Source organism: Poecilia reticulata, linkage group LG15 (genome assembly GCF_000633615.1).
Source record: "Poecilia reticulata strain Guanapo linkage group LG15, Guppy_female_1.0+MT, whole genome shotgun sequence".
Taxonomy (NCBI): Eukaryota; Metazoa; Chordata; class Actinopteri; order Cyprinodontiformes; family Poeciliidae; genus Poecilia; species Poecilia reticulata.
The window spans coordinates 20,541,894-20,568,523 of NC_024345.1; the positions used below are offsets into that span (position 1 = coordinate 20,541,894).

At 38.6% G+C, this 26,630-nt stretch overlaps 1 protein-coding gene across 2 annotated transcripts in view; it reads right to left on the reverse strand.

Moving 5' to 3' along the window:
* The window catches only part of mcu (mitochondrial calcium uniporter), a 62,863-nt gene that overhangs the window by 31,280 nt on the left and 4,953 nt on the right, over positions 1-26,630 (reverse strand). For both annotated transcript variants that reach the window (XM_008429958.2, XM_008429959.2), the window contains exon 2: positions 958-1,068. In XM_008429958.2, the coding sequence (XP_008428180.1) occupies positions 958-1,068 (111 nt within the window). The remainder of the gene's footprint in view (positions 1-957; positions 1,069-26,630) is intronic.

Sequence of the window (26,630 nt, forward strand, 5' to 3'; positions counted from 1 at the left end):
TGGAAAAATAAATAAATAAATAAGAAAAAATACACCCACTCAACCTTCAGCCGATCTTTTTAACCTAATGCGTCTGCTTTATTGGACTCCAGTCGGCCTTTACTCAGAGCAACACAGAGCAATAAGAGTTGTGGTCTGAGGAAGACGAGGGAGTGAAGGACAAAGTGGTAACGGTGAGAAGGTGCAAAACTTAGAACTGTCTGTCATGTTTGGTTAGAAGGTCTCAGCTACCAATCCTCCAGCTGAAAACTCTGCAACGGTTTGGTGCTAATTTGCACAGACTTTCCCTGCAAAAAAAAAAAACTCACTTCTGAGTAAGTGAATACCTGTAAAAATATAAATAAACTGAATGTTTTCCTCATTTTAAACTAAACTGAACACAAACTGAAACCGACAAGCGAATACTTAATCTTTGATGCAGCCCACTGCTGCATGATGTGAGATTTTTCTGAATGAATGAACGTCATTCATTTTTCTGAATGCATGATGTGAGATTTTTCATCTGTTTGTTCCACAAACAGATGAAAATCAGCAAATGTTTCATCTGTTTGTTCCACAAACAGATGAAACATTTGCTGATGGTAACAAACTGCTTCTCTGTGGCAGAATGACACTAGTTTCAATATCCGGCTGGCTTTCTGAACCAGTACAGGCTGAAATCTTGGGTTCAGAATGGATCAGGAAATTTCCCAGCTGACCTTTAAAAATGACTCAATAGGTGCAATGCATGATGAAATTTCAGAAAAGCCTGACATTGCTGGGGCTCATTACTGTCACCCATCAATAGGCCAAACACTAGCTTGATCACGGTTCAATAAAATATTGATTTTCGTTTGAGTTTGTGAAATGGCAGAGAAATCAATAACCCAAACAATGAGGAATCAATTTGTGCATGTCACTGTCTTTTACCAACACACACGCACAGACACGCACAAGGAGGCATGCTCAAACGCTAACCTGTGGAGACAGGGCAGTGGTGGTCTGGGTGAAGAGCGTGGAGTGGGCTGCTGACCGTAGGCCATGAGCTCTCCTGACAGTCTGACGGGTGAAAGTAGCAGGCAGCACCTCCTGCAGAAGGAAAGACAAAAACACACACACACGTGTCAAGTTAAGAAAAAATCATCGGCTCAAAGAAAATGAGGTCAGCACAGACACTTGCAGGTATATTCATACTCAAACTTTCTCTCATTTCGTCACATTAAATCCACTGATTTTAATGTACTGTTGGTCTATGATAGACCAACTATTATTCAGTTGTGTATCATAGTAAAGTTTAAGCAGACGGGTCATACACTTTGGTCTTTTCTACCAGCTTTTCGTATCTAAAAACTGATTCTTTTCCCCCCCCCTTTCTTCTTTGTAAATCAGCTCAGTCAGACTGACTGAAGAATATCTGAGAACATTAACGATCTTGACAGAAAATTTCTTCTGAATTTAGAGCTAGACTTTGATTAGCCCATCCTAACACGAGGATGCTTTGATCTAACCGATTCAAATGCAACTTTGAAGCTGCAATTCAGGTCATTAAGTTCAGTTTTCCACACAAATAGCATTTTAGATGTATGCCATAAAGTTGCATTTTGACCTCAGCTGAACCGAACTATGTCTACAGTCAGATGTGTCGACTACATGACCTGTGGCAAACTTCAGATGGGACTTCTGGATTTCTGTCAAACAACTGCTCGTCTTTTGGGTTTCTAGGATTATTCTGCAATGATCTTTCCATTCCATTCAATTTATTGAAATTGGGCCTCTGTCTCTTTAAGGAGCTTCTACTCTTTGTGACATTTTCCCTTACAGCACATCATCACAACAATGCTCCACCATTATGCTGTTTACACTTGTTCTTCTAAGGAACATTGGACTGAGACATAGTTTGTAGGCAAATTCAGCAGATATGCAGTTCAACCAAGTGTCTGCCAGTTGCTGCCGCCACTAGTCTGAAGGAGCGATCCTCCCACTACCGTTTCATAGTGGGGATAGTGTGTTCATTTTGATGTTTCTTTTCCACCACATGTAGGCCAAAATGATTATTTTTATGTCATCTGACATGCTCCTTGATCTTTACAATGCTGTTTACTCTCTAGTGTCAGAATATCTGTAGACTAGATTTTACTAAATTATTGATTTCTGAAAGTCATTGGTTTCTTTCACATTTTCACTTGTAAAAAAAAAAAAAAAGAAATCTGCAAAGCCATTTTTACGTTGTGGACTGAGACGAGGTACCATCAGTAACTGCATATATGCAGCACATGTCTGGGAGCTAAAAACGGGCTTAAAATAATACTTCAAAGTGATAACTTGGTTTTATTTGCTATTTTTGTCACAGCAACTTGCAATTTCTCTTTTGTGTTGATTCAGCAGCCGACTGTATGTCAAGTGAAATTTTCCGCTTATGTTTTAAACAGCAAGCGATCCAGCCTGCTGCTGCGGCTCACACCTGCAGATGAAAGAGATGATCAAGCCTACACAACTCAAACCTGAACTCTCAGTGCATTAATGTTTGAGAAAAAGCAAAAAAAAAAAAAAAGGATATGTCTCAATGCAAACTTGAATAAAGATATGATAAACATGCTGCCTGCTTCTCACTTTAGGATGGGCTCCCAGCGGGATGTGTTCAAAGGTTGTGCGTTGGACAGATTTTCTCCTCTGGACTGAACATCCTCTAGAAATGCCTAAAATACTTTCACCTTGAAAATATGCAGTCAGATGCTCCCGGGCTGCGAGCGCTGACAAGAGATCAGATGGAGATAAAGTGGAATTTAAACACAGAGAGCAAAGTACCTGCATCAAACCACTGGACCTTTTCTATAGCTTGTTTTAGACTAGATGTCTATGCAAGTCCGATTGTTGATGTCTTTAGATCCCAAGCTATTTAGTATTTTAAATGGTTGACCATTTAATGCCTTCAGCGTGGGGCAACCTTGAACATCCTCTTCACGACACTACTGGAAAAATCTTCAGTCAGAGGCTTCTTCAGAGTCACTGTAACTCAGACCGCAACAGGAGACCTTCCCTGCCCACAGCCTTCAACAACATCTCTGAAGAACCTCGACTTCAAACAACATTTAAATTTTCTTAAATGGAATCAATAAAGAGTTTTTTTTTAATTAAATTGAGGGAAAAAAAGTTTCTGCCCAGAATGCATGCAAAGAACAAAAATCTGCAAGAACAAATTGATTGAATTTATTTCTAGCAGGCAAAGAGAGAGGGAAGAAATGTCTCTGCTCTTGCTGGGTCGAATTGACCCAGAGCTGTTTTGTATGGACTTTGACAAAACAGGCGAAAAAAACAACCACGTAGCACCTTCGATCAGGACTCTGTTGAGCTGAGTAAAGAATGAACAACTGCTGTAAAGTATTTGTTAAACCATCTACATCTGAAATTTCCTGCTTCCTCATGCATGAGGCATCGCTTAAGATATTTTTTTATTGTTATTATTTCTCAAAAATGACCAACAAACTGAAACATTTTCCAATCTGTCACTTTTGTTCGTGATATAACAAAAGTATGTCCGGGTGAGTAAAGCGCCATAAATCCCACGTGACTGCAGAGCACCCACCCTGACTGCAAAAGGTTGCAGAAGACAATTTCAAGCAACATTAAAGCTGAAGCAGTCATATATTAGGCCAAATAGTAGAAAATCGTGTTAGCAGAAAGAAACAGCATTTTTGCTTTGTTAATCCATTTTAACGATGCTTTCACTCGTGTGTATGTTTATTAATTCATTTAACACAAAAGTTAATATTTGCTTGTTAAATTTTTAATTTAAGTGGGATCCCCTTCACTTAAGAGTTGTTTCATAACAAGTAGCAGTTCGCTGGCCATCAAAAGTCTAATTAACGCTAATGTCTATTTTACAACTTTTCTGTCGTTACACACAGCATTACCTTCATATAACAACCTTCTTGAAAGCCAAGACAGAGCTGTGACTGTCTCCTTGTGTTTTTGGCAAACCAAAAAGAGAGAATTGCAAAAGTAATGATTAAACTTTACAATATTTTCTTACAAATTTCAACATACTTTATTTGACTTATGAGATATAAGTCAAACATACCTCATAAGTGGCTTTGTCCCCTGCACAAAGTCACAAGTTGTACAGAGGAAATGCGCTCTTATTTAAAAGTATTCGTTACAAATAAAAATCTAAAAATTCATGTAGATAGCTACAGCTCAGGCGGGAAACAGCCAATAGCATAAATGTGGCCTTTATGTGACCTTCCTCTCTTTATAGAAGAGAGGAAAAACGTCACGGTAGATGGTTTGCTACAAGGAAAGTACGTCATATTTTTAAAAAAACAACAAATGGTTTACCAAAGACTAAGAGAATGACTGTGCATTCACCCGTTTAGATTTTGATCAAACTCTGGATCGTTTTTCTAGAAAGTCTGGTTTGTATGGGTAAGTGTAAATGTGTACCAGCAACGTGAGGTGGACCAAAAAAGGGAACTCTGGTCTTGGTTCAGTTAAAGTAAACTCTGCATATGTAAATGCCAGCCAAACTGGACACTGCACCAAAAGTAGGAAGCAAACTATAGTACAGGACATTCTCTGAAAATACAAGCAAATCAAACACGAGTGAAGCATCATCAGGAGCAGGGTTTCCCTCAGTGTATTATAAGCCTGGCGGGCCACCAGGCTTTACTTGTGCCCCCACCAAGCTTAGCCTTGTTAATTTTTTTTTTTTTTTTTTAATGATTGCCTTTTTTTAAGACTTTATAGTTTGAGTTTAGATATTAATCTTCCAGTCTTCGGCACACAGTGCACCAGTGAGGAGCAACCAGACGAGCTAAAGGCGAGAAAGTGCTGCCTGTCTGAACCTGAAATACGGTGCATTAAAATAAAGTGTGATGTAATAAAGACATGAAAACAATCTTGTTTCAACTACAGAAGAAACTTGTGTGTTAAATCTAAGATGACCCATATCTAATGTTATGATCTCAATACTTTTATAGTTCAAAACGATTCAGGGCCATTTGAGCTTTGAAACAAAGGATTAACAGAATGAGCATTGTGTTTTTTCACAAGATTATTAATTAAATATGGAACCGAAGGTGCAGGAGATGCAAAAGTTTTAATGTATTATAATAAAAAAGGGAAATAAGAAAATATTTGCAAATATTTGCAAGGGTCTACATTACAGCGAACACTTCTCTTTCGTTTGTCAGGGAATGGCTTGTCCTATTAAACGGTGGAAAATCTTTACTTCTCAGGACGCAGCCAAGCCAGACGTTCAGTCCCAATCAAGATTAGCTTTCCTGGGGAAGAGCTGCGATTATCACCTCTGGTTTCTGCTTCCTTTTACCTTCACGTTTCTACAGCTGCAAACAAGCAGAACTAATTGGAGAAAGGACGACTGTGAACAGACCGTCCATTGTTCATAATTGTGTTTGACTTCTTCTGAGCACACACACACACACACACACACACACACACACACACACACACACACACACACACACACACACACACACACACACACACACACNNACACACACACACACACACACACACACACACACACACACACACACACACACACACACACACAGCAACAAATTATTAGGTTTCCAAGGAGACCAAATTCAACAACTGGCCACACTTGCAGTCTCAAAAAGCAAAGAGCAACGAAGCTTGAGTCGTGTGTAAATGTGTACCAGCAACGTGAGGTGGACCAAAAAAGGGTCCACCTCCCAGTGAAGCTGTAGAGAGCTTCACTGGGATGCCTTCAGGGATGCCTTCAGGGACTATGTTGGCCACATTAAGATGCGCAATGGACCTTACCAAGATAGCAAGTTGTTGGAGGATTAATACAGAGTCTTCCTTATCTTTCACAAGCCAGGTATAAGGCAGTAACTCATAGGTGGCGTCTCTGGAGAGCTGCTTTTGCTTTGTATACGGCCATGTTGAACACACATGTGAATATGTAAGGATGCAGCTAATATCCAGTTCACATCACTTTAATTTTCCCATTTTGTCACATGTATGTTTTACTGGTGATTTTATGTGACAGAACAAAACAAAATGATGAATAAGTAAATTCCGTAAAAAAGCAATTTTCAGGTACTGCCCCAGATTTTTCATGGACTTTGAATAGACCATTCTAGCACATCAAGTTGGCTTGATTTAAACCAGTCCAATGTTGCTGTAGGATAACAAATGAGCAAAAGTAAAAAATAAAATAAAGTAAAAATGTTTATTATTTGAATTTCACATGTGTGATCATTTTTGTCTGTCTACCTACTTGATGGTCGTAGCAAAAATGTAAAAAAAATAATAAAATAAAAATGGGAGTAAGGTGTGTGAATATTTTTGCAAGGCAATCTACAAATAAAGTAATGTAACTTAATGCCAACAACTCGGTTCTAACTGTGCAACACTTTACACGGAAACTTAAAATTAGACCAGAACATCTCTGCACCACATGCAGAGGTCTATGTGAGTTATGAGGGGGTCTATTTCTGTTACCAGATTTCCACAGACAACAGCTGCTCTCTACAGCTTCTACCTAACCAACAGACTCGAAGCACATATGATGCAAACACCCTCAACCGCATCACCTTGTCCTCCTGATACAAAAAGTCCCACCTGGCTAAATCCCCACTGACAGCACCTGCTTGGCAGAATAAAAACACAATAAATGACATACGCGTGCGGAGAAAGGCTAATTTTCTGCTCATAATGCACCAAGTTCAATGCGGAAAGTGGACACCACGGCAATTTGTTATGTGGCATGCAGAAAGCAAGGTTTCAGAGGACGAACTGCAAACTGGATATATGCTATGAGACTAGGAAGGACAGAGTTCCTCTAATAGCTAAAACTATCCTACTAAATACAGGAACTTCTGCTGCCTGTCATTCAAAATGTAAAAATTAATCACACTCCATTTTACACTCTAGAGATAAAATTAGCTATATAGGGCTTCCTGTTGAAGATTCAGACACTGCAGTGACACCTGATTTATTTACTAACCTCATAACGCAGATCCTGCAGCTCAGATTTCAGACTTTAAAATAACCCCATCACGTGTGACACATTTGTGACTCAAGCAGGGACATGCTTTATACTCCATGTCACATGCGCAAATTAAGTGTCCACTCCCTGCAGTGTATTGATTTCCTGACTGACTTATGGCAATGCCGTGCTATGAGCTCAGAAACCGCTCTGCGCTGATATCAGACATGTTAAATCGAAGCTCTCCCCAGTACTCAGTTACACCGACCGTAACCCTGGTTACCTGCCTGTCAGTCTGCATGTTTGAAACCTGACATGTAGTAACTCGTACAGTTGGAGTGCTTTGATGAGCTCTGGGTCAGACAAGAAGTTTCTGTCTCCTGTGCACATTCCCAAAACATGAGACTGCCGGGAATCCCGAGCTGCTCCAATAATTGGAAGCATCTGATCACCAATGTCCAGAGGATTCATGTGTCAGGCGGACTGCAATACATTAAAACTGTTTTTTTAAGAAGCTGTAACCAATAATCATAAAAAATAATCACATAAAATGTATGGTTGAGATATTTATGAAGATTTTTATATTTTAAATGCAACATATTTTTATATTTTTTTGTAAAGTTTTGACTTAATTACTTCTCTGACTGTGTTCTTCCAGCAAATGGCTGTTTCTAAATTAGTTGACGATTATTTTCAATAATCGATATCACAATTCATTGTGATTAAAAGCCTATTGCTATCCAATTATTAATCAGTTAATCCAAAAAGTAATCAACAGATCAGCCCTATGTACCGATTTTAAAAAATGTTTGAGATTTTCACATGTTGATGTTAGAAGTATTTTTTTTTTACTGTAGGTACAAGTATGCACCAAAATTAATGTTATGTTATTGCATTTTAGGCAAAAACAACATTATTTTCTTATTTAAAAAATTATTTATTTGCATGTTTTAATGTTTTCCTAATAGTGTATAAATCAGACTTGCATGGTTAAATGAAAAATCTGCATTGTTTTTAAAATCAATTAATCATCTGAATAATAGAAAGAATTATCCATTACCAAAGTATTTGTTAGTTGGAACCCTAATAAAATGTCTCACCCTGTAAGAAATAAAGCTATATAATGAGTAACTTCTACTTTTTTTTTTTTTTACATCAAATTACCAGAATAAATAAAATAACCTGATTCTATTATACACACTTGTATCTGAGTCGTCTTGATAAGATTGTTTTGCTCATGTCAGGCTGAGTTTTTTAGCATGGTCTACCTAAAAGTCAACGAGTCTTAATGAGTCTATTTTCTGCGAACAGCATTATGCAAATGTTGGAGATCGTTAGATAAAATAATCTGTTGATCTCTGAAAAGATAAAAGTCTGAGCTGAATTGAATTGAAAACATTTGATAAGGAAGTTTTCATTGCACAACCCCAGGAGGAGCCTGTAGAGCAAACCCACAACTCACTGGAGGGAAAATATGTCCCTTTCAACCTGGAGCAACAACGAAGATGTAGAGTTGTATAGTTTTGCACACAAGGTGGATGTACCGTCACTGTCAGATCTTAATATATAAACAAAAAGTTTAAATTTGGATCCCTGAACGTCTTCTAAAAAGCTGATTATGCCGTTATCCCTCTGCAAGAACAGAAGCTGTATCTAAAACAAGCTGCTTGTCTGTAAAAGGAAAGTTTACTTTTAGAAAATGAAGACGATTCTGTCTCAACAACAAAACTTATTCCTAATAAGAGAAACTGAAACTTTTGCACCTTTAACAAATCAACTGATCAAATCAGCGAAGAAGAAAGCTCCAGCAAAGTTTTCTAACAAACACAAGGGAAAAGACCCTCACTACTCATGACTCAGCATGGATCTAACAAGCTGATCTGAGATAATAGGAACAACGCAGGGCTCTGGCAGGTGTGAGAGCATGAAGAGTGTTTTCACACTGCGGATCATATACACCCAGTGGGTCGTAAGCTGCTGAAAGGCAACTGCAGAAATATTGATGGGAATGCTATTTGTTCCCAATTCGGAGAGTTAACTGCTAGCAGATGGTGAGAGGACAGCATCCAAAAGCGAGAGCGGCTGCCACAGACAGCTCAGGTATCCACACGACTAATTAATACTGCATGTTGAGAGCATGAGACGACTGACAAACTCCGTTGCCGCATCGCTAGAAAACTTTTTCATGACTCATCAACAAAGTGAGATTTACAGTACAAGTTAAGAGACTCATTTTCCAGATCTCCTCAGATGCCCTTATCTTCCTCTCTCAGATCTTCTCCCTGCTTGGTTTGTTCGCTATCTCTGCATCTCCAGTAGCAGAAGGAGAAAGGCAGTAAGCCCCGGGGGGAGGCCAGGCAATCTCTGGTCGCTGAAAGGAAAGATGAACAGAGCGAGATAGAGGAGAAGAGGAGACGCAAATGAAATTTCCGAAGCATTAAGACAACCCCGGTTACGATAGAGGTGTGTGGTTGCCAGGTGATTCCTAGCAAGTCAAAGTGTTATATTAGCAAGGAGAACCGATCAATTTGCAGGTGCTCCCCTGGATGTTTCCAGATGACAGGCGGACGTGACCGAGGCTCAAGGAGAAGGAGAAAATAACCTGTCCAGGTAATCAGGGTGATGCGGCAGCCTCAAACTAACCACTTTGCAGACAATCATATTCTCACTCAACCTGCAACCCCCCTTCCCCACCTCCACCCCCTGTCTCAGATGCTCAAGGACACAATTATGTGTACGGGTCCAGCACGTGTCTTGTTGTGTGAGCTCTGCTGCAGCCTCGGTGAGAGAAATTACCGGAGTCCCATTGCAGGATTCCAATAAGCAAATATCCAGCAGGAACCACTCGGAGAAATTCAGTCACACACCTGCGAGCATGCATGACGTAAACACGCACCCACTGTCTGAAATACAGCAACTGCGTACAGATTTATTTTAGTAAAAGGAGAGACTGGAGTAAAAATATGAAACAAAAAGGTGGTGGCAACACTCTCAGCTGATTTATGGCCCCAGGTGTCACTAAAACACAGCCTATATTGCAGGCCAATATGGCTGCCACACCTTTAAAAATAAAAAGTTTGTGAACAAAGTATTTCTCTGCATGACCTGAAGGGAAATGTTATTGCATTAGCTTTTATTTCTATAGCACAGAGCTTTAGAATTGGTTTTCCGACTTCCAGCACTTTCATGTCAAATACTCTCAATTTTGGATGTGACGTTGTTCCCAGATGCAATCTGCAACTTCAGAAACAAATCAAACACTCCATTAGATCTGCAAATAGGAAATCATGTTTGGTAGAGTTAAGATTTAGACTGAAAAAAACTTAACACAATACGGTGGACTTCCAGCTATTCACAGATGTTTTATTTTCTTTGGTACAGCACTAAATTTTCAAAAATATTAGAAAGAAAATGCAGCTAGGGAAGCTGAAATACCCAACAACAATGTGACTTGATACGCTATTGGTTGGTGTTTGCAAAGCAGCCAATCCAGGAGCGGCATTAATTTTCCATGTCGCATAATGCTGCGGGGATGTTTCACTGTAGCTGCTGGGCATTTTGCCTCTTTGGACCTCTCCTACCTTTGTAATATCAAACGCTTAGTAGACGGCTTCATTAAGCCGTCTACTTTTTCATGACTCATGAAAAAGTAGGTCTACCTAAAAACATGTCCAGTGCCATGTTTCACTGTAGCTGCTGGGCTACACTGGACTTGTCATGCTGGTAATTTTAAGTTCCCAGATTCAAACCCAGCCAGTTTGAGTTAAATGCTGAGGTTGAGTTGAGGATCTGAAACCAACAGCCCAGCATGTCAGGGGTGCTGTTGTGCTGTTCAAATACAAAAGTCAGTGAATGGCAGAGCAGCTCAAAATAATCCACTGAAAGTGTTGTTTTTGTTTTGTTTCTGGTAAAAACTAAAAAAAAAAAAACACACATCCTCCCAAGGAGTGGGCGTGTGGGAAGAAGCTCTGGCGTGAATCAGAGAGAGACTTGGTGAACGAACGTCAGAGGACCGATGGTGCAAGAAGAAGAAAAGCATCAGAGTGCTTGCATATCTGAAGGTCTCCGTATCGATAACAAAGCGCTCATTCTTAGCATCAGAGAGATCCACAAATAGCAAGAACCACCCACTGGCACAGTTTGCATGACTAGCAGCGGCAAATTCTAATACTGGGACGAAAAAATAACACTTTTAATCTGTTTAATTAAAGTATAATTATCAACACTCTGTTTATGCTAAGTGGGAGTCAAGACAAGTGGCATCCACAAATACGGCATGTTAAATACCAACTAAAACATGGTTTTCAACAGGCTAGTGACGCCAAAAACTAAGTGGCACACATTTTATACAGCAAGTCAAAACAGATCTCCATGTTTTTTTAAGTTTTGTACACAAATCTAGCCTAACTGTAGAATGCATTTTAATACACAACCTCTATATTGCTTCTCTCCTACTGTAAACTGACCTGAAAACAGCATCAACATGCCACAGCTTGGCTTATACTACGATTTGAGCGCGTGCCGTAACTCTAGTCCGCTACATCAGCGAAGCTTTCGTGGCTCTGTCATTTGTCTCAAGTGAAATTGAGGCTTAAATTACATAAGCCTGGCAGCTTCCCTGCAGGACAGGTTCCTAAGTAGGGGGAATTTATGTACCGGCGTATTTTTATTAACAGTAAATCTGCAAAGAGATGATCCACCTGCTTTAAATACAATCATGTTCTACAGATTTTCTGCCTCTTTTCAGAACCAGTAACACAAAACACAGAACAATATTTTTCTTCTATCTGCCCTGACTCTGAAATAAATGAATGCCTTCAGTCTATGTTCACTTGCTGTGAAATTAGAAACACTTTACTTAGTTCACATGGCTGACATTTCTGTCACCACTCTGATGTACCAACATCACAAGAAAAACGGGTTTTTCAGTAATTCTGACTGCATAAATGATTGGCATTTACCAAAGTAATTTCACGCAGCGTAAGGCTAGTCTACCACCAGGAGGGATAAAAGTGTACCAAGGTACAAATTTACAGTTTCAAAACTGCAAGAATGTTCCTGTTGCACGGTGTCTTCTGGTACCAATGTTGGTGACAGAGAAATGCTCCTCCCCCACCTATTTCTACACATTGCAAATGACTGAAAGGAGGCTCTTACTCTTTTTATTGACTTGAAAGCTTCTATAAAGAAAAGACATATTACAGGTATGATTTTTAATTAAAATATCTGATTATTTTAGCAGCAGTAATAGTGTTGTTTTTCTGTATTAAGCAAAAGCAATTAGATCATGCGGAGTTATGCTTTTGTTTTAAACGTTTGTGGATTTTCAAACTGTAAGAATTAAATACCAGCCCCATCATTTGACCAAATTTTAGATTTGACTTTATGAGCCGACAGCCTATAAATTCGCCCCAATGACAGTAAACTGGGGTGTTTCTCTCCATGCTTAAAAAACACTGAATATTGCAAATTTTTAAATGGAAATACCACATAACAACCCTGCTTTTATTGCAAGGTAGGATTTGTTATAAAACTGAAAGAATATTATGGAGGGGAAAATAGGAACAATAAACTCCAAGCAACTTTGATAAAAAGCAGAAAAGTTGCAACTAGCAAGTTCTTTATTTTTCAAATTTTTTTTCAAGATTACTTAAATAATCGATTAATTGTTTCAGGCCTATTCATATCATCCATATTAAACACAGGTCGACTAATTAAGTAACTTTTAAAGAAAGTTACTTAAAAAAAAAAAAAAGAATTGATTCCACTTTACAAATAAGCTCCATTTGAGTTGGTCTACATTATAAAATCCTAATAAAAGGCTTGTGGGGTCAGAAGAGATGAGCAGATGAGATGAGGTAAAAACACAGCAGCACAATATTAGCTTGATTGTATAGCAGTAAAACTTACAGACGCTGTCTGAATATGAAGAAAAAGCGGTCAATATAAAAGGAAATAAATCTCATCCAGTCTGCTTGAATAAATATTGGTGAGGTAGGAGGCTGCTGAGCATGAACTCCTCTGACACGTTTATTGCATCTGAAAAAAAAAAGAGGCACACAAACCAAAATACATTTTGTAAAACGACAGAACGCAGCGTCAGGGAAGAGTTATGAGCCAAGCCGGCGTAAAGAGACAGACAGCAAATGTTACACTTTATTCATATCTCCTGGTAGGGTTGGTGACAGATGTAAACAGCAAGTCCTTTCAAAGCAGCTTTGACAGAAAACGCAACTCAGCCCAATTACTCTCACAGCCCTAACTAAATGCAGCAGAAATAATAAATGTGATGTATTTAATAAATGAAATGTAAATTTCTCAGCCTGGAGATGTTGTTCCGACGCAGCTTGCTCGATGAGATTAACGCAGAAGCCGTTTTTCATTGAGACTGAGAGAAGGATAACCTTCAATCCCCTTTTGGGAAAAAAGGACATTTTGATTGTTCTGAGCATTTCCGTGGCAACGACAGCATGGGGACTTTCAGATTAGCCCTAGGAACCCGTACTTGTACGCCTACTGTTGTCTTAAACCTGAAAGTAAGCTACTGTTTCTTCACCAGAGGAATTTTCTCACGCATTACTGTACATGTTAAAAATACTAAAATAAAATATCTGGAATTAAAAGTAGAGCTCAGTTCATTTATAGGCTGGGAATAAAATGGAGACTGGGTTTTTGTTACATAAAAAAAGATGCTCCCAACCTCTGCTTCCACTCCCATGGCCTCCATCTATTCCCTCCATGCAGTTCATGTCCAGGGTGGGAAATCCCCAGGCTGCCTCACAGGGCCCCAATATGAGGGAGCGGTGAGGCTAAAAGATGATCCATTCTTATACTCAGCTCCACTTGTCTGCATCGTTCCCGGGTTAAACAAAGCAGCCAGGTAGATGTGAGGTGGCGAGAGCGGTGTGGAAAGCCATTACTGAGGCAGATTATGCCACTTTATCCTAGATACATACAACTGATACCAAATATTAACATATCCTTCCTGCCACAATAAATTAGACTAAGCTTTTGCTATTTGGGATTACCAAAATAAGTTCAAAAGGTCAGAATAATGAAGGATTTTAAAAAGTTTTCTGTAAACTCAGCAGCTTATATACATTCCCTTATAATTTGGCATAATTGGCTTTTATTCATAGTACGGGTTTACAAAAAGGCTCTGACGTTTTGGGTCTAATTCCACAAGCTTCTCTCAATAATTTGCTTTAATTTTGCTTATTCCTCCCAAAAAAAAAAAATGCCTACAAACTTTGCGTGGGACTGACATCAGGTCTTTGTGATGGCCACTCCAAAATGTTATTGTCTTTAAGACACTTTGTTTCCAACTTATATTGTGTCAGTGACCATTTGAAATCCAATTCGTTTCCCAGCTTTAATTTCCTGGCTGATGTCTTGAGATGTTGTTTCAATATTTCCACATATTGTTGTTATTGTAATCAGGATACCATATTTTCTCAGTAGTGCCCCATTCTCTTCTCCACCTGAAACTGCATAAGCAAAACCCTATTAGTTTTCTAAGCCATAAAACAGTTTGTTACTGGGGGGTTTTAATAGCTTGCTGATTCAAAACGTGACCAAATTTACACAGAAACATCTTCACCAGAAACAAAAAAAAAACTACTTTTTCCAGCTTTAAATCCAATGGAAAACTAGTGGTGTGAGCTGCAGGGAATATGAGATGGAACAAATGACTCTGGATGATCTAGAGAGATTTTCCAAATAGAAATCTTCAGATGCACAACTAATTTTATTATTATTTATTTCTAAGGTTAGATTTTTTTTTTTTTAACTTTTCATTCAATAAGAGATTGTGCTACTGCAATAAAACATAAACTGATTGTAAAGCTTTTCACACACCTAAGCTCAGCTTTCCATATTCACAGTGGAAACTCAAAGGTTTTCTATTTCTTTATTTCTATTCCAGTGACACAATCAGTTCAGGGCTCCAGGGACGAGTTACGCTCCATTACCCAAACAAGGAAACAGCTGACGGAAAAGGTTTCCCCAACTCTGTAATTTCACATGCCGTAAGCATGTTGGACATGTAACCACTTTTAAATACCTTCAAAGAATCACAGTTCACGTCTACAAAAAGGCAGAGATCCCAGTACGACCTACCATTGATTAAATTACAGAAAGGTTGCCAGAGAGAAGAGAAAGGCTGCATATGAAAATCAGATTTAAATCCATGTTTGTACGCCTCTCCACACAAGATACTTTGCATTTGTGAGCAGACTGGAACAGCACTGCATTTGTTTAGCCATCTGTGCATGAATATATGGTATCCAAAAAGGCTGGTCAATGTAAACTGAAACGCAGAGACCTACATCGGCTTGTCACATGTTTGCTGAGTGAACATGGGGATGCAAGCTGCAGCTGTTGTTGCAGTTAACTCCTAAAAAACAAGCTAGCTTGCATTTGTCTTGTTTGGTATGCCATGACAACAGGAAGCAAATACTTAAGCCGCGAGTCAGAATCCCACCCTCCGCAATGGCAGGCTTATTACAACGCCCAAGACTGTCTCCATGGAAATGCATTTTCCAACATTATTCCTCAAACCTATTTATAGAGCAGCTGACAACGAGGCTAGCCAGCTAATATGACTTACAGTGCAGTGAGAGTGGAAACGTCTATCGTTTCCTCTTCTCAAAGGCATCACGCAAACAGCTGACTAACAATCCTCACTCTGACAGCGGTAAAGCAGCATGTTTGGAGGAAGCCCGTGTGTGCATTAGTGTTCAAATTTCAGGCTGATGCAAGAATCAGCAGAGGCTGCACAGGCAGAACCGAGGCATGCACACAGCAGGTAGCGATGTCGTCCCTGACCTCCTCTGACAGGGCCGCCGCTCTGTTGCTTTTTAAGCTTCGCGTGTTGAATGAAGACGAGAAAACCACAGACGGCTTCCAGTTCAGCCAATTTTCACCACAGTCTTCCTTTCAACTCTCAACGTTACAGCAACCTGCAAACAGCACTCACACCCTCAGAAGTGCCTGTTGCAAACTGAAACAGATCTCTCTACTTCAATGTGATTTTCTGTGATAAATCAAGACTAAAACGCTCCCAAATTGTACAGTGGAATAAAACATGATTTTCAAATTGTAGGAATAAATATCTGAAAACTGTGATGTACATACATACACATGTATATAAAAGTCAGTGCAGCCACCTGCCTTCAGAAGTCGCCAGAAAACACTTTACCCTTAATGCACCACCCTCAAGGTGAAAGATTAAGTCAAAGAAAAACCTTTAAACCCAGTTGAGACTGAATTACACACAGAAGTAGGTTTTACTTACCAGTGAGGCGACTTCTGAAGATAACCAGTTGCACTGAATTTCAGGGGCATCAGGTTAAAAGGGGAGTCCCACTGTCATTATGCAGGTGTTAAACATTTATAGCCCAAGCAAATTTGCAAGTGTTTAGTATTTGCTGCACACGTCAAATAAAATGAAAACTTTGTACTAAACTTTGCAATGAAAACTTTTATGTCTGTCACATAAATTCCTCATAAAACTCCCCAAATAACAGTTATAACTTTTGTGGTTGCAACAACAACAAAAAAAAAACACATTAAATGGGTATGAATAATTCTCCCAGGTAATATAAAAAAGAACAAAATGTCAGCAAAGGTAATAACTGGACGTTACGCTTTGACTCCACAGCTTGGTTATCTAATTATGATCAGGCTAGCATGGCAGTAGCACACCTTGAGCAAAGCTTAAGCTTTGTACACGTTTGGTTGTCTGCAAACAAAAGTCAGAGCTCGAGGGAAAAGCCCTCCCCGGTTCTGCTGACGCCAGGCCTTCATTAAATGCCGAGCTTCTCATAACCAAAGAGCACCTGCACAATAAATAACAGCTACTACTACAAACAGTGTGGCAGTAACTCAGTGACCGAGAACAACAACAGTGGGTGTCAGCTTTCATTAATAAACCCACTAATTCACAATGACTCCTAATAAGACAGCAGAATGCCGCCGTTTTATTCAAATAAGAGCATTTTAGCAGTGTCGCTGTGAATTATTGGTATTGATTAGCTCCATTCTTGCCGTGAGTCAACACTGAAGTGTTTTGTTTTTTTTCCCTTCCATTGAAGGAGCAGAACAATAAAAGAAAGTTGCTTTTTCACACCAGGGCTTCAACAACAATGATTCATAGAAACTGAGATATTTACAAAAGCATTTAACTCAAACTGGCTGAGCAGAGACAAGATTGTGCTCTGCAAGACGGAGGCTGGGTCCACAAGATTCAATTCATTGCACATTTTCTCTCATCTTTAGAGGTTCAATTTGTCTGTACAAGGGAGTAAGAGTGGATACCTTTTAGCTCGACTCACAATTCCAGGTGCCCATAAATAAGAACCAAAAGCCTTCTGGACATGATTTTTAAGATGACATAAAAGACAGATCACTTCAGTCATAAGCAAATGAAGTTTGATAAGAGTCAAACAGAGACTTTCAAACCTGAGAACACTGAACCAACTGTAAAACAAGGTGGTGGCAGCATCATATTGTGGGGTCATTTCAGTAAAGGGGATAATAATTAAACATTTTTGGCTTATCCTTTAACAAATACATAAAAACTGGTTTCAGAATGGATAAGGCAGATCAACACTACAGTTCTTTTGACATCTAAAATAAAGGTCTGTGCTTACATACCAGCTATCTTAAAAGAAGTGAAGCTTTCTGCCAAAAAATTGGGTCAAATATCCAGCCAGAATTATGCTAATGGCTACAAAACGTAGCACTGACGCTTAACCAAATGCAAGTAGGGGTAAGAGCTGTACAATATTTCAAATCAGTCAATATCATGTCAGTACATTATGAGGCCAGTTGGATGGAAAATGCTCATTAATTGTAATCATTATCAATGACTTCAGCAAGAGTATTCCAATTACACATTTTCCTGACATCGCGGGTTTATAGATTTGAATATTGATCTATATTTTTAACCCTGTGTAAATTTCAGGAAATGTACAATAAATTTAATTTAATGCAACTCTTGATTTTGTCTGTTGTCTTTCATGTCAGCCTGGCAAAAAGAATGGCTCAAATAAAAACCTAAAAGTCCTAAATTCATGACATCACATTTTTAATTTTCTTAACGCATTTACCAATAGTGTGTTTATCCCCCTTCATGCATGCAACCCTAGTTTTCTGGCATGTTTATTCCAATGTGCTTCCAAGCATCGACTTTCCTGTGGTGATATAGTACGTTAATTAAAACTGACCAGGCTCGAGGCTCAGACTCCTGATGCAATTATAATTTAGCAATAAAATGGTCAAGTTTTCCTTTCCTATTAGAGTCAAGCGTTATAACAGAACATCAAGAATCCCACCTCAAATTTATGAGACTGAGGTTACAACCCAAATTCAAACAAAGAGAAGTCATGTTTTTCTGGTGTCTCAGGTCCAGCTAATCGCTTCTAAATAATACAAAAGGGACTTCAGGATTTAGTCCATTGTTTGACCGAGGTGTACACCTTTTGTTTATCTTCTCCATGGTGAATACCCCTCGTGAGTGCCTGTGTCTACCATGGCACCGCTACAATCTGGGTAATTACAGGGCAAATAGAGCAGGCATCAAGCCCAACACAGAGCCTTGCTTCGTGGGGATCATTGACTCTGTGGATGTGCTCCAAGCCCGTTCTGTCTCACTTAAAATCTCACTCCTTGACCTCTGGTGATTTAATGAGGCATTCATGAGCATCCTTCACAAAATATAGACATCGAATCCCAGGAAGAGAGCAGCCAGATGCAGAAAGGAAGAGAAAATTTGAATTTTGGAGAGCTTAGAGTCAGTATAACTTCTCCAAGAAGCTCCAAGAGAAGATTAGGTATTCATAAAATGGCAAAGACTTTAACCCAGGTTCAGCTCAAAGTGCAAAAATGTTCCCTAGCTAAGAAAAGTGATAGAGTAAATATGTTTTAATGTATGCATAAAAGTGCAACAGAAAATAAGGCACAAACAAAGCAGAATTCTATAATAATAAAACATTGTCCTTGAGTACCACTACATTCAAAAGCTGATAAATTACTTTAAGAAGCACAATTTGCATATGTTTACACAAACAGACTTTCCCCTCCCATCAGGAGTTTAGCAGTCCAAGGCAAAAGATGTAAAACTTGACGGCTTCAAGTGATTTTTTTTTGTGACGGCTTTAGCTTATCCATGTCAACCACCCAGGGTAGAAATAGCACTGAAGAAAACACGACAATCTGCAGCCAGCTTGGCACTGCGCCTTGCTGAGAAGACTCCTTAGTGACACACAATCCCATTCCAAGTAAAGGCCTCAACACAACCATATTGCCACAACACTCTCTTTATCCTGTTTAACCATGAAACACCCTCATATCCTTTTCAAGTGAAGCATGTTTCACTACAAAGAGCAACACTGAAGCACACGCAGAGTTCCCTGAAACAGGAACGCCTCAACTATTGACTTCTCCTCAGCTATCAGGTGGATTTATCAGAGGAAACCACCTAAGTCAGCCTCTGAAGAATCATCATCCTCAAGTGGAGGAGAGGAAGAGGTACGATTTTGGTTGTCTGGGGCCATTGTAGTTTTGGTTTTTTTGCCGTTTCTCAAAGCACATGTTCTTTTTCTCTGGTTTTCAAATAACTCTGTGCCCTCACAGTAGAGCTGGACAATAAATCATTAATACCAAATGTTGCGATAGACTTTTCTATCAACACGGCTGGTAGATTTTTCAATAGTTTCACTGAATTCTGATCCAGAACCGCACAGCACTCTGGGGGATGTAGGCAGAGGAAAGGCTTCAGCCGTTCAACTTCTCACAGCAAAAGCAAGGTTGGTGGAATCAACTAACTCACTCACACTTCGGTTACCTAGCAACGCACTCTCTCTTTGGTTACCTGGCAACACACTCACTCTTTGGTTACCTAACAACACACTCACTCTTTGGTTACCTAGCAACAACTTGACTAACTTGCGCAGAAGCATTTTCAGGTTTCACCACGCTGCCTCACAACTGCGTAAAAAAAAAAAAAAACAATGGCGTGGAGTGAAAATTGTGGATAAAACAGGAATGGTCACACCACCAGTTTGTCAGCATTTCAGATATTCTAAACAAAAAAATGAATCAATAATTAGGGATATGAGGCTTTTCTTGCTACTAATCCAACACAGACTGGAACTGGAGGACTTCCCCGTTTACCTTGGAATGTCCTGAGCTTTTAGCTTCAATTAGATCGGACTGATAGTTTTCTCGCTGTGGTCCATTTTAGCTAAACTGTAACCTAATGAGGCAAAATTGTGTAGTAAAGGGAAACCAATGGATTACCTATAATAATAGGTAATCCATCCAAGACTTCTTCGAAGACAAGAAGTCTTGTCTTTGAAGACAAGACTTCAAAGACAAGACTTTGTATAGCATACATTCCTATACTTCGTATAGGAACTCATTACACTTAAAGTGTAATGAGTGATAGGAATGTATGCTATCGAAGCATACATTCCTCCATCTATTCTGATGTTTCTTTATTGCCGGTTTTTTTCCCACTCCATCTGCTGAGAGCAGGTAATAGTTTTCTGAATAAAACTCTGCGCTCCTGAAGTTCGAATAATGATCATTTCATTATTTCTGCTGACAATGAGAAAAACGGCAGCCAGGTCGTGTTTAATAAAAGGGGGTGAAGATAAGGCCAAGGGAATCCTCACATCAGAATCCCCCTCCTCCTCTGAGCGATCTCCATCAAATTACTCCATTAGTAAAATAGGACTCGTTCATGCATGGTGTTTCCAGTTCCAATTAAGAGCTGCCTCGCTGTTGACGGCTGAGCCAGTTTCATTTCTCCTGCTGCTTTTATTGAAGTGGCGATGCTCCTCTCGCTGCGGTGCCCTGATGTGACAATTTTCTGCCTCAAACTTGACATCTGTCATTTCAGATCAGCAAGAATAAACATATAGTATCGTGATAACTGATGTTGAAGCTTAGATAAACGGCTCAATATAGCAACTGATATGAGAAACAGCAGAGATAAAATTTACAAAGATCTTTAATATCAGATTGCTTGGATTGAACTATTAATTTCTGTCCTTTTTATGACTTTATAATCAAAATTCTAAGTATAATCATAGTGTAATAATATACATTCAATTTCTAGATGAAATTAATTAAATATTGATACCAGGCATGAGTTAGTTTGAGAATCTCTACATAATTTCAACCTCGAGTTTTAACATTATTTACCCATGAAATCTCAAACATAAATTAGGGCTGTGTAATAATATCGATTTTGTGATATAAATCGATATTTTCTTTCCTAGAAAAAAATTTATATTCATCCGCAAGTATCGTAACATCCAATTGTCACCTTGCTTACTCACTGCTTGCTTCGCCGGGAGAGTGATTAGGTCATCAGGCTTAGAGTGATTCCTTCAGATGTTAAGTGTCAAGGTTAAAAAGGTATCAAACTATTCAGAGCAGGGTACTTGGTGCACTTTATTTACAAAATGTCACCAAAATCACTCTGTCCCTCTAAAATCTTTCAGAAAATCGCAGATGTGTATTGAATTGTATCGTTTGCTGAATATCGCAATATATATATTGTATTGTGAGCAGAATATCGTGTATCGTATCGTGAGATTATTGTATCACTACAGCCCTAACATAAATGCACTTCATGGTCCAACCACTTTTATTTAAACAAGACGCTATTATTCCTGCTGTAACTACAGTACATAAAAAACGTTTACAAAATAGTTATGTAACTTAAATCATTTATATATTAATCATTATATTAATTTCAATACAGACATAAGCAAACATAAATTCTAGTTTTTCAGTGAATGCTGCACAGAATGTTTAATGTTCTTCGGATGTTTCTCTTTTGTAAATAACTGACTTAAATAGTCAGGCTATCTGCTGGGATAGCCAGAGTGAGGGCTTTGGTCTGTGTCTGGGTACTAATGAAAATAGTTCTAAGCAGTTGAATGTCTATCTTGTAGACAAGGGGAAAGCAATGCAGCCTTGTTAGAGAAAGCTAACCAGCAGTATGTGCGAGAGGGGCAGCACCGGATCATCATTTTAAGACTATCCATGTTTTCTGACCAGAAATATTCCCAACTTCGATAAACTGTAGGGAAAATCAAAGCTCACTCCTTTGGCTGGAAGTGCACAGCAACAAGTGGGGGAAGCTGAAGTGCAATTCTGCTTTTTTCTAATCCACCTCATTAAATAGACTTAAAAATAGGCCCTATGGGCAATTTAAGGTGCAGAGTCAATAATAATCAGTATTAAATCACATTTAATTGGAGTCTGAATAAAATAGATTAAAGTAGTTGAGAAACAAGAGCCATCAAATATTTAAAAAGTGAACATTTACATGGAAAGAATGGTGAGACTTTTCTGCTAGTTTTACCTAATCTAAATGTTCAAAATGTTAAAAACAATGTTTAAATCAAAATGCATTTCACTTAAAGTGTGATGAGTGTAAAATTTAATAATAGTGACAGGGCATAATTAAGGAGATGGGGTTTCTTCTTACGTCTTCTTTTATACTAAGGTAAACGGTCATGAGCCAGTGTCCCGATATCAGGCCAACATCAATCAGTCACTGGAGCTTTCATTATTTCACATAAACTTGGGTAAACAAGCGTACAAGTGATCGATACTTCTTGAAGCAGAGGTCAACCGTACCTCTGTCCTGCTAATTAGCTGCACACTCAGGCAGCCCTGATTTTCTGCAGGACAAAAATTTCATTGTGACAAATTGCACAGTCTGTAGCCATCGTCCCTTTCAGGTCTATGACCTCCAAATATTGACAACTAAATATAACCAGCACCAGTAATATGAGACTCCAACAGTGGCATACTTCTATGGAAAAAAAAAGAATAATAATATTTAATTAATCATGCCAGTAAGTCATTAAAATGCCAAACAAATATGGGTTGCATTTATATTTTATCGCAGTTACTACTGCCCTCATCAATTGAACTGGTCTATAGTTAACTCATTGTCCAGGTTAACCAGTCACATATTACAGAGTATAGTGGTCTCAATAAACCTAAAAGAAAATCAAAATAACAAAAATAAAGCCAGATTGGTGTGTTTTGCATCATTATAATAAAGCAGTGTTTTGCAGATACATTTAGCCAAATCAATATTATATTTTTTTTAAAAATACATAGAGAGGTAAAGTTATTTGTTAGGTTTTAAATAGTGACACTGATAAACCTCAAACCTAAAAATTATGAACTTGTTAGTGACCAGGAAAAGCCTAATTAGCTCATCTTTAATTTGTATCATTTCAAGTTTGTTTTTTTTGCTTTTACATATTTTGCAAAACAAGTGGATTAAATTAAGCTCTTAAGTTTTAAAGAGTGTTACCAATAAAACTCAAAAGAAAACAAGAAATCAATCAATATCTGACAGATAATACCTGATTGGTCCAGTTCTTATGAATGAATTCTGCACTTAAATTATGCATTTATTAAATACTTTTTAGTTTTAGTTAAGACAGGCATAAAAATATTTTTAATAATTCGTTTAAAACATGTGAAGCAACACTGTGATCATTTATTGCTCCATTAGGAAGGCTCAGAGAACAGCTGCCTTTCATGCGACATCAGCTGCTCATTTGGAGACATATTTCCTAAATATTTACCCCAATAATGAGGCCAATCTCCGATCGAAAAGACATAAAAAGCGGGTGGCTGATGACCTTCAGACTGGAGCCGCTGGCTCACCTGGCCTCCCAGCAGAGGTTCCAAACCGACCGGAGAGAAGGAGGGTAACCAGGCTCTGCTTCCATCCATCATCACATTACGCACACTGGCCCAGTTTAATGTCCTTTTCAGACTTGACTGGAGACACGCTGGGCCACACAGAAACATGGGAAGCAGCTAATTAGTTTGCCAAAGGCAGAAGTTCACCAGTCATTTACCACTTCAAGGGTGAAATTCCCTTCCAGAGTGCTAATGAGGACCTTGTCCATCACTGTAGTCTCATTCATTACAACACGACAACATCATTCTAACTAGACAACAGCGGAATGCAACGCCATCGTCCAATTTGCATCTGAAGGATTGTGCTGTAGCCTCCCTCGCTAAATACAGCCCGGTAACCTGAACCACCTCAGCCTACGACAATTCCTTTGACTACGGGGCAAACAGCTGGTGAGCGTGAGAAAGGGTGTCATGCTGAGCAGGTGCTGTAATGTGATGTGCTGAGGGAGAGCAGGGAGAAACGGAGAACACAGAAGCTTGGAAATCTAGCAGAGGACAGGAGAAGGAGTTTTTCCTCTCAGCGCCAATGAACTGGAGCAGAATCCCTTTGTTTTCTGGGATAGTGAAGCCACAAAGGGATGAAATTCATCTCTTTTTATGCAGGAGCTTCAGCTTTAGTACGTTAAAGAATATACAATGTAATGAATTAAAAATGTATGATTAATGCTGTAGGAGATATCAGCAAATTAAATTTCAAGACAATTTATATCAAACTAAAATCAATTTTGGTTCAAATTTCAATTCAGATTATTCAAATTCATTCCAATATATTCTAACATTAATCTATAATCAGACTCAGCTACATATAGAGACGCACCAATCCAATATTGATAACTGAACGAGGCCCAAAATCGAAAGACATTCTAAATTGGGGTATTGGTGACAATGTGTCCAATCCATAACAGGAGATCTATCAAGTCTAAGTCCTGTGAATAAATTCCTTATTGCACTTTTGTGTTGTTTTTACACGTTTGACCAAGCTTCTGAAGGTACTGGTGTATTTAAGTGTGCAGCACTGGTGCAGAGTTACCAAATACATTTGTAATTCAGTACATTTATGTCAAATTTATGTACAAAGAAAAAAACAAAACAGTCAAATTAGTTCTATTTCTGGTAATTAGTAAAAAAGTAGAAATGACAACAGGTAGCAGAAACAATAGCCATCGTCTGTCCTGGAAAAAGATACAGAAAAACAAAGGCAATGGGCGGGGAGAACTTTCTACGATGAAGCAGAACAAACGCACAACGTTAATAGCTCTGCTAACATATCCAGTATAGAAACACTAATTACACTAAGCCAGGGGAAGAAAATAGAAGAACATACACTGAGTTAACAAAAACAAGAGCTCCGACTGGCAACGAAGCACGGCTAAGCACAAAACCGTTGAGCTAGGAAATCTTTCTATAGGATAGAAAAATAAAGAGAACACAAAGTTAATGGTTCCAGTAGCATTGGCTCTGTCACCATAAAACTCATCTTGTGCCTTTGATGAGCCTTTTTGTAATCCTGCTCACCTAATACTAATGAATATTTTAAGAAAGCTATAAAAAGGTTGCAGGAGCCTTTCTGTTCCTGGAGCCTTTGAAGGCAGGAGTTTTGTACTAATATATATATATATATATATATATATATATATTGCATACCTCAGAACTTTATCAATGTGTTCTCATTGAAGTCTGTAAAATGCCTGTAAAAGACGTCCAACAGGTGAAGGTTATATGTTCTTTGTATTTTGCACTCACCCATATTGACATGTTTGTCCAGTGACGGCATCCCATAAACCCCAGAAGGGCTCAATTTCTTTCAAAAGCAGGTTTTAAATTCAGAGGCAGAAATGAAGTTCTCTGCTTTCTGTGAATAAACGTTGAAATTAAATTAGAGAATGAAGCCAAGCATCTCATCTCTGTGGTCACACCTTAAACCAGGCATCCCGCTCACATTTCCACACCCGTATGCAAAAAATAAATAAATAAAAAATACTGTCACATTATCAGGAGCATCTAAAACACAAAGTGAAACACAAAAATGACCTCAAGTTACATGAAATATAGGGGCAGAAAACGGAGCACTGAAATCTGGTTACATGCTTCTAGTTTAACAGGGAAAACACAGATTATTAAGCAGAGAAAGCCGAGGATGTTTGTGACTGCGTAGAAGGACCAGCTGCTACATGAGCGTCAAATGACTGCAGTCTCAGGTAAGGTTGTCATTTCTGTACTACAGCACTACTTAACATAAGAGGTTTGCTGCTGTGTTGTGCTAAGAGCATTGCAATTTAACTGTCAGCCAGTTGTTGACTGCAAACCCTGCATAACACTGAGCTTAAAGAGAACAGAAGCACATTTACGGGTAAACAAATCTAGAACAAAAAGAATTTTCACTTGTATTGATTAAAATTTTGCAGTAAGTTAGTTTACTTTCTACTTCTCTGATGGTGCAATAAAACATTCAATTTCTGGGAAACGCCCAAAGATAGGCAACGCCTACATTTTATAAGATACACATCCAGCCGCTAGGGTCCATAAGAATAACATTTTAAATGCTAATGCTAGGCCCATTTTCACAGGCTGAAGAAAACACCTCCACTAACTCAAGACCTTTTCATGAGATTGACTTAAAAATATCTCACTGAATCCAAAATGTTTTAATAAACTACAAACCAGCAATTCTCCAAGAGCGCAATAATTCAATCTTTTCCTCTCTCATCTGCATCGCCTTTGGTTGATGTCATCGGTATCTGGTTTGGGAACCCAGAGCGCGTTACAATATTAACATTGTAGCTAATGATGATATATTTGTTATATATAAACTGTAGGACTCAAAAAAAAAAAAGTTAAGCACCCAGAGTAAATGTTCTGCATTTACATATTTATTTGACATTTACTTCTTTGTGTGCTTTACAGTATTCGCCCCATATTTATAAAG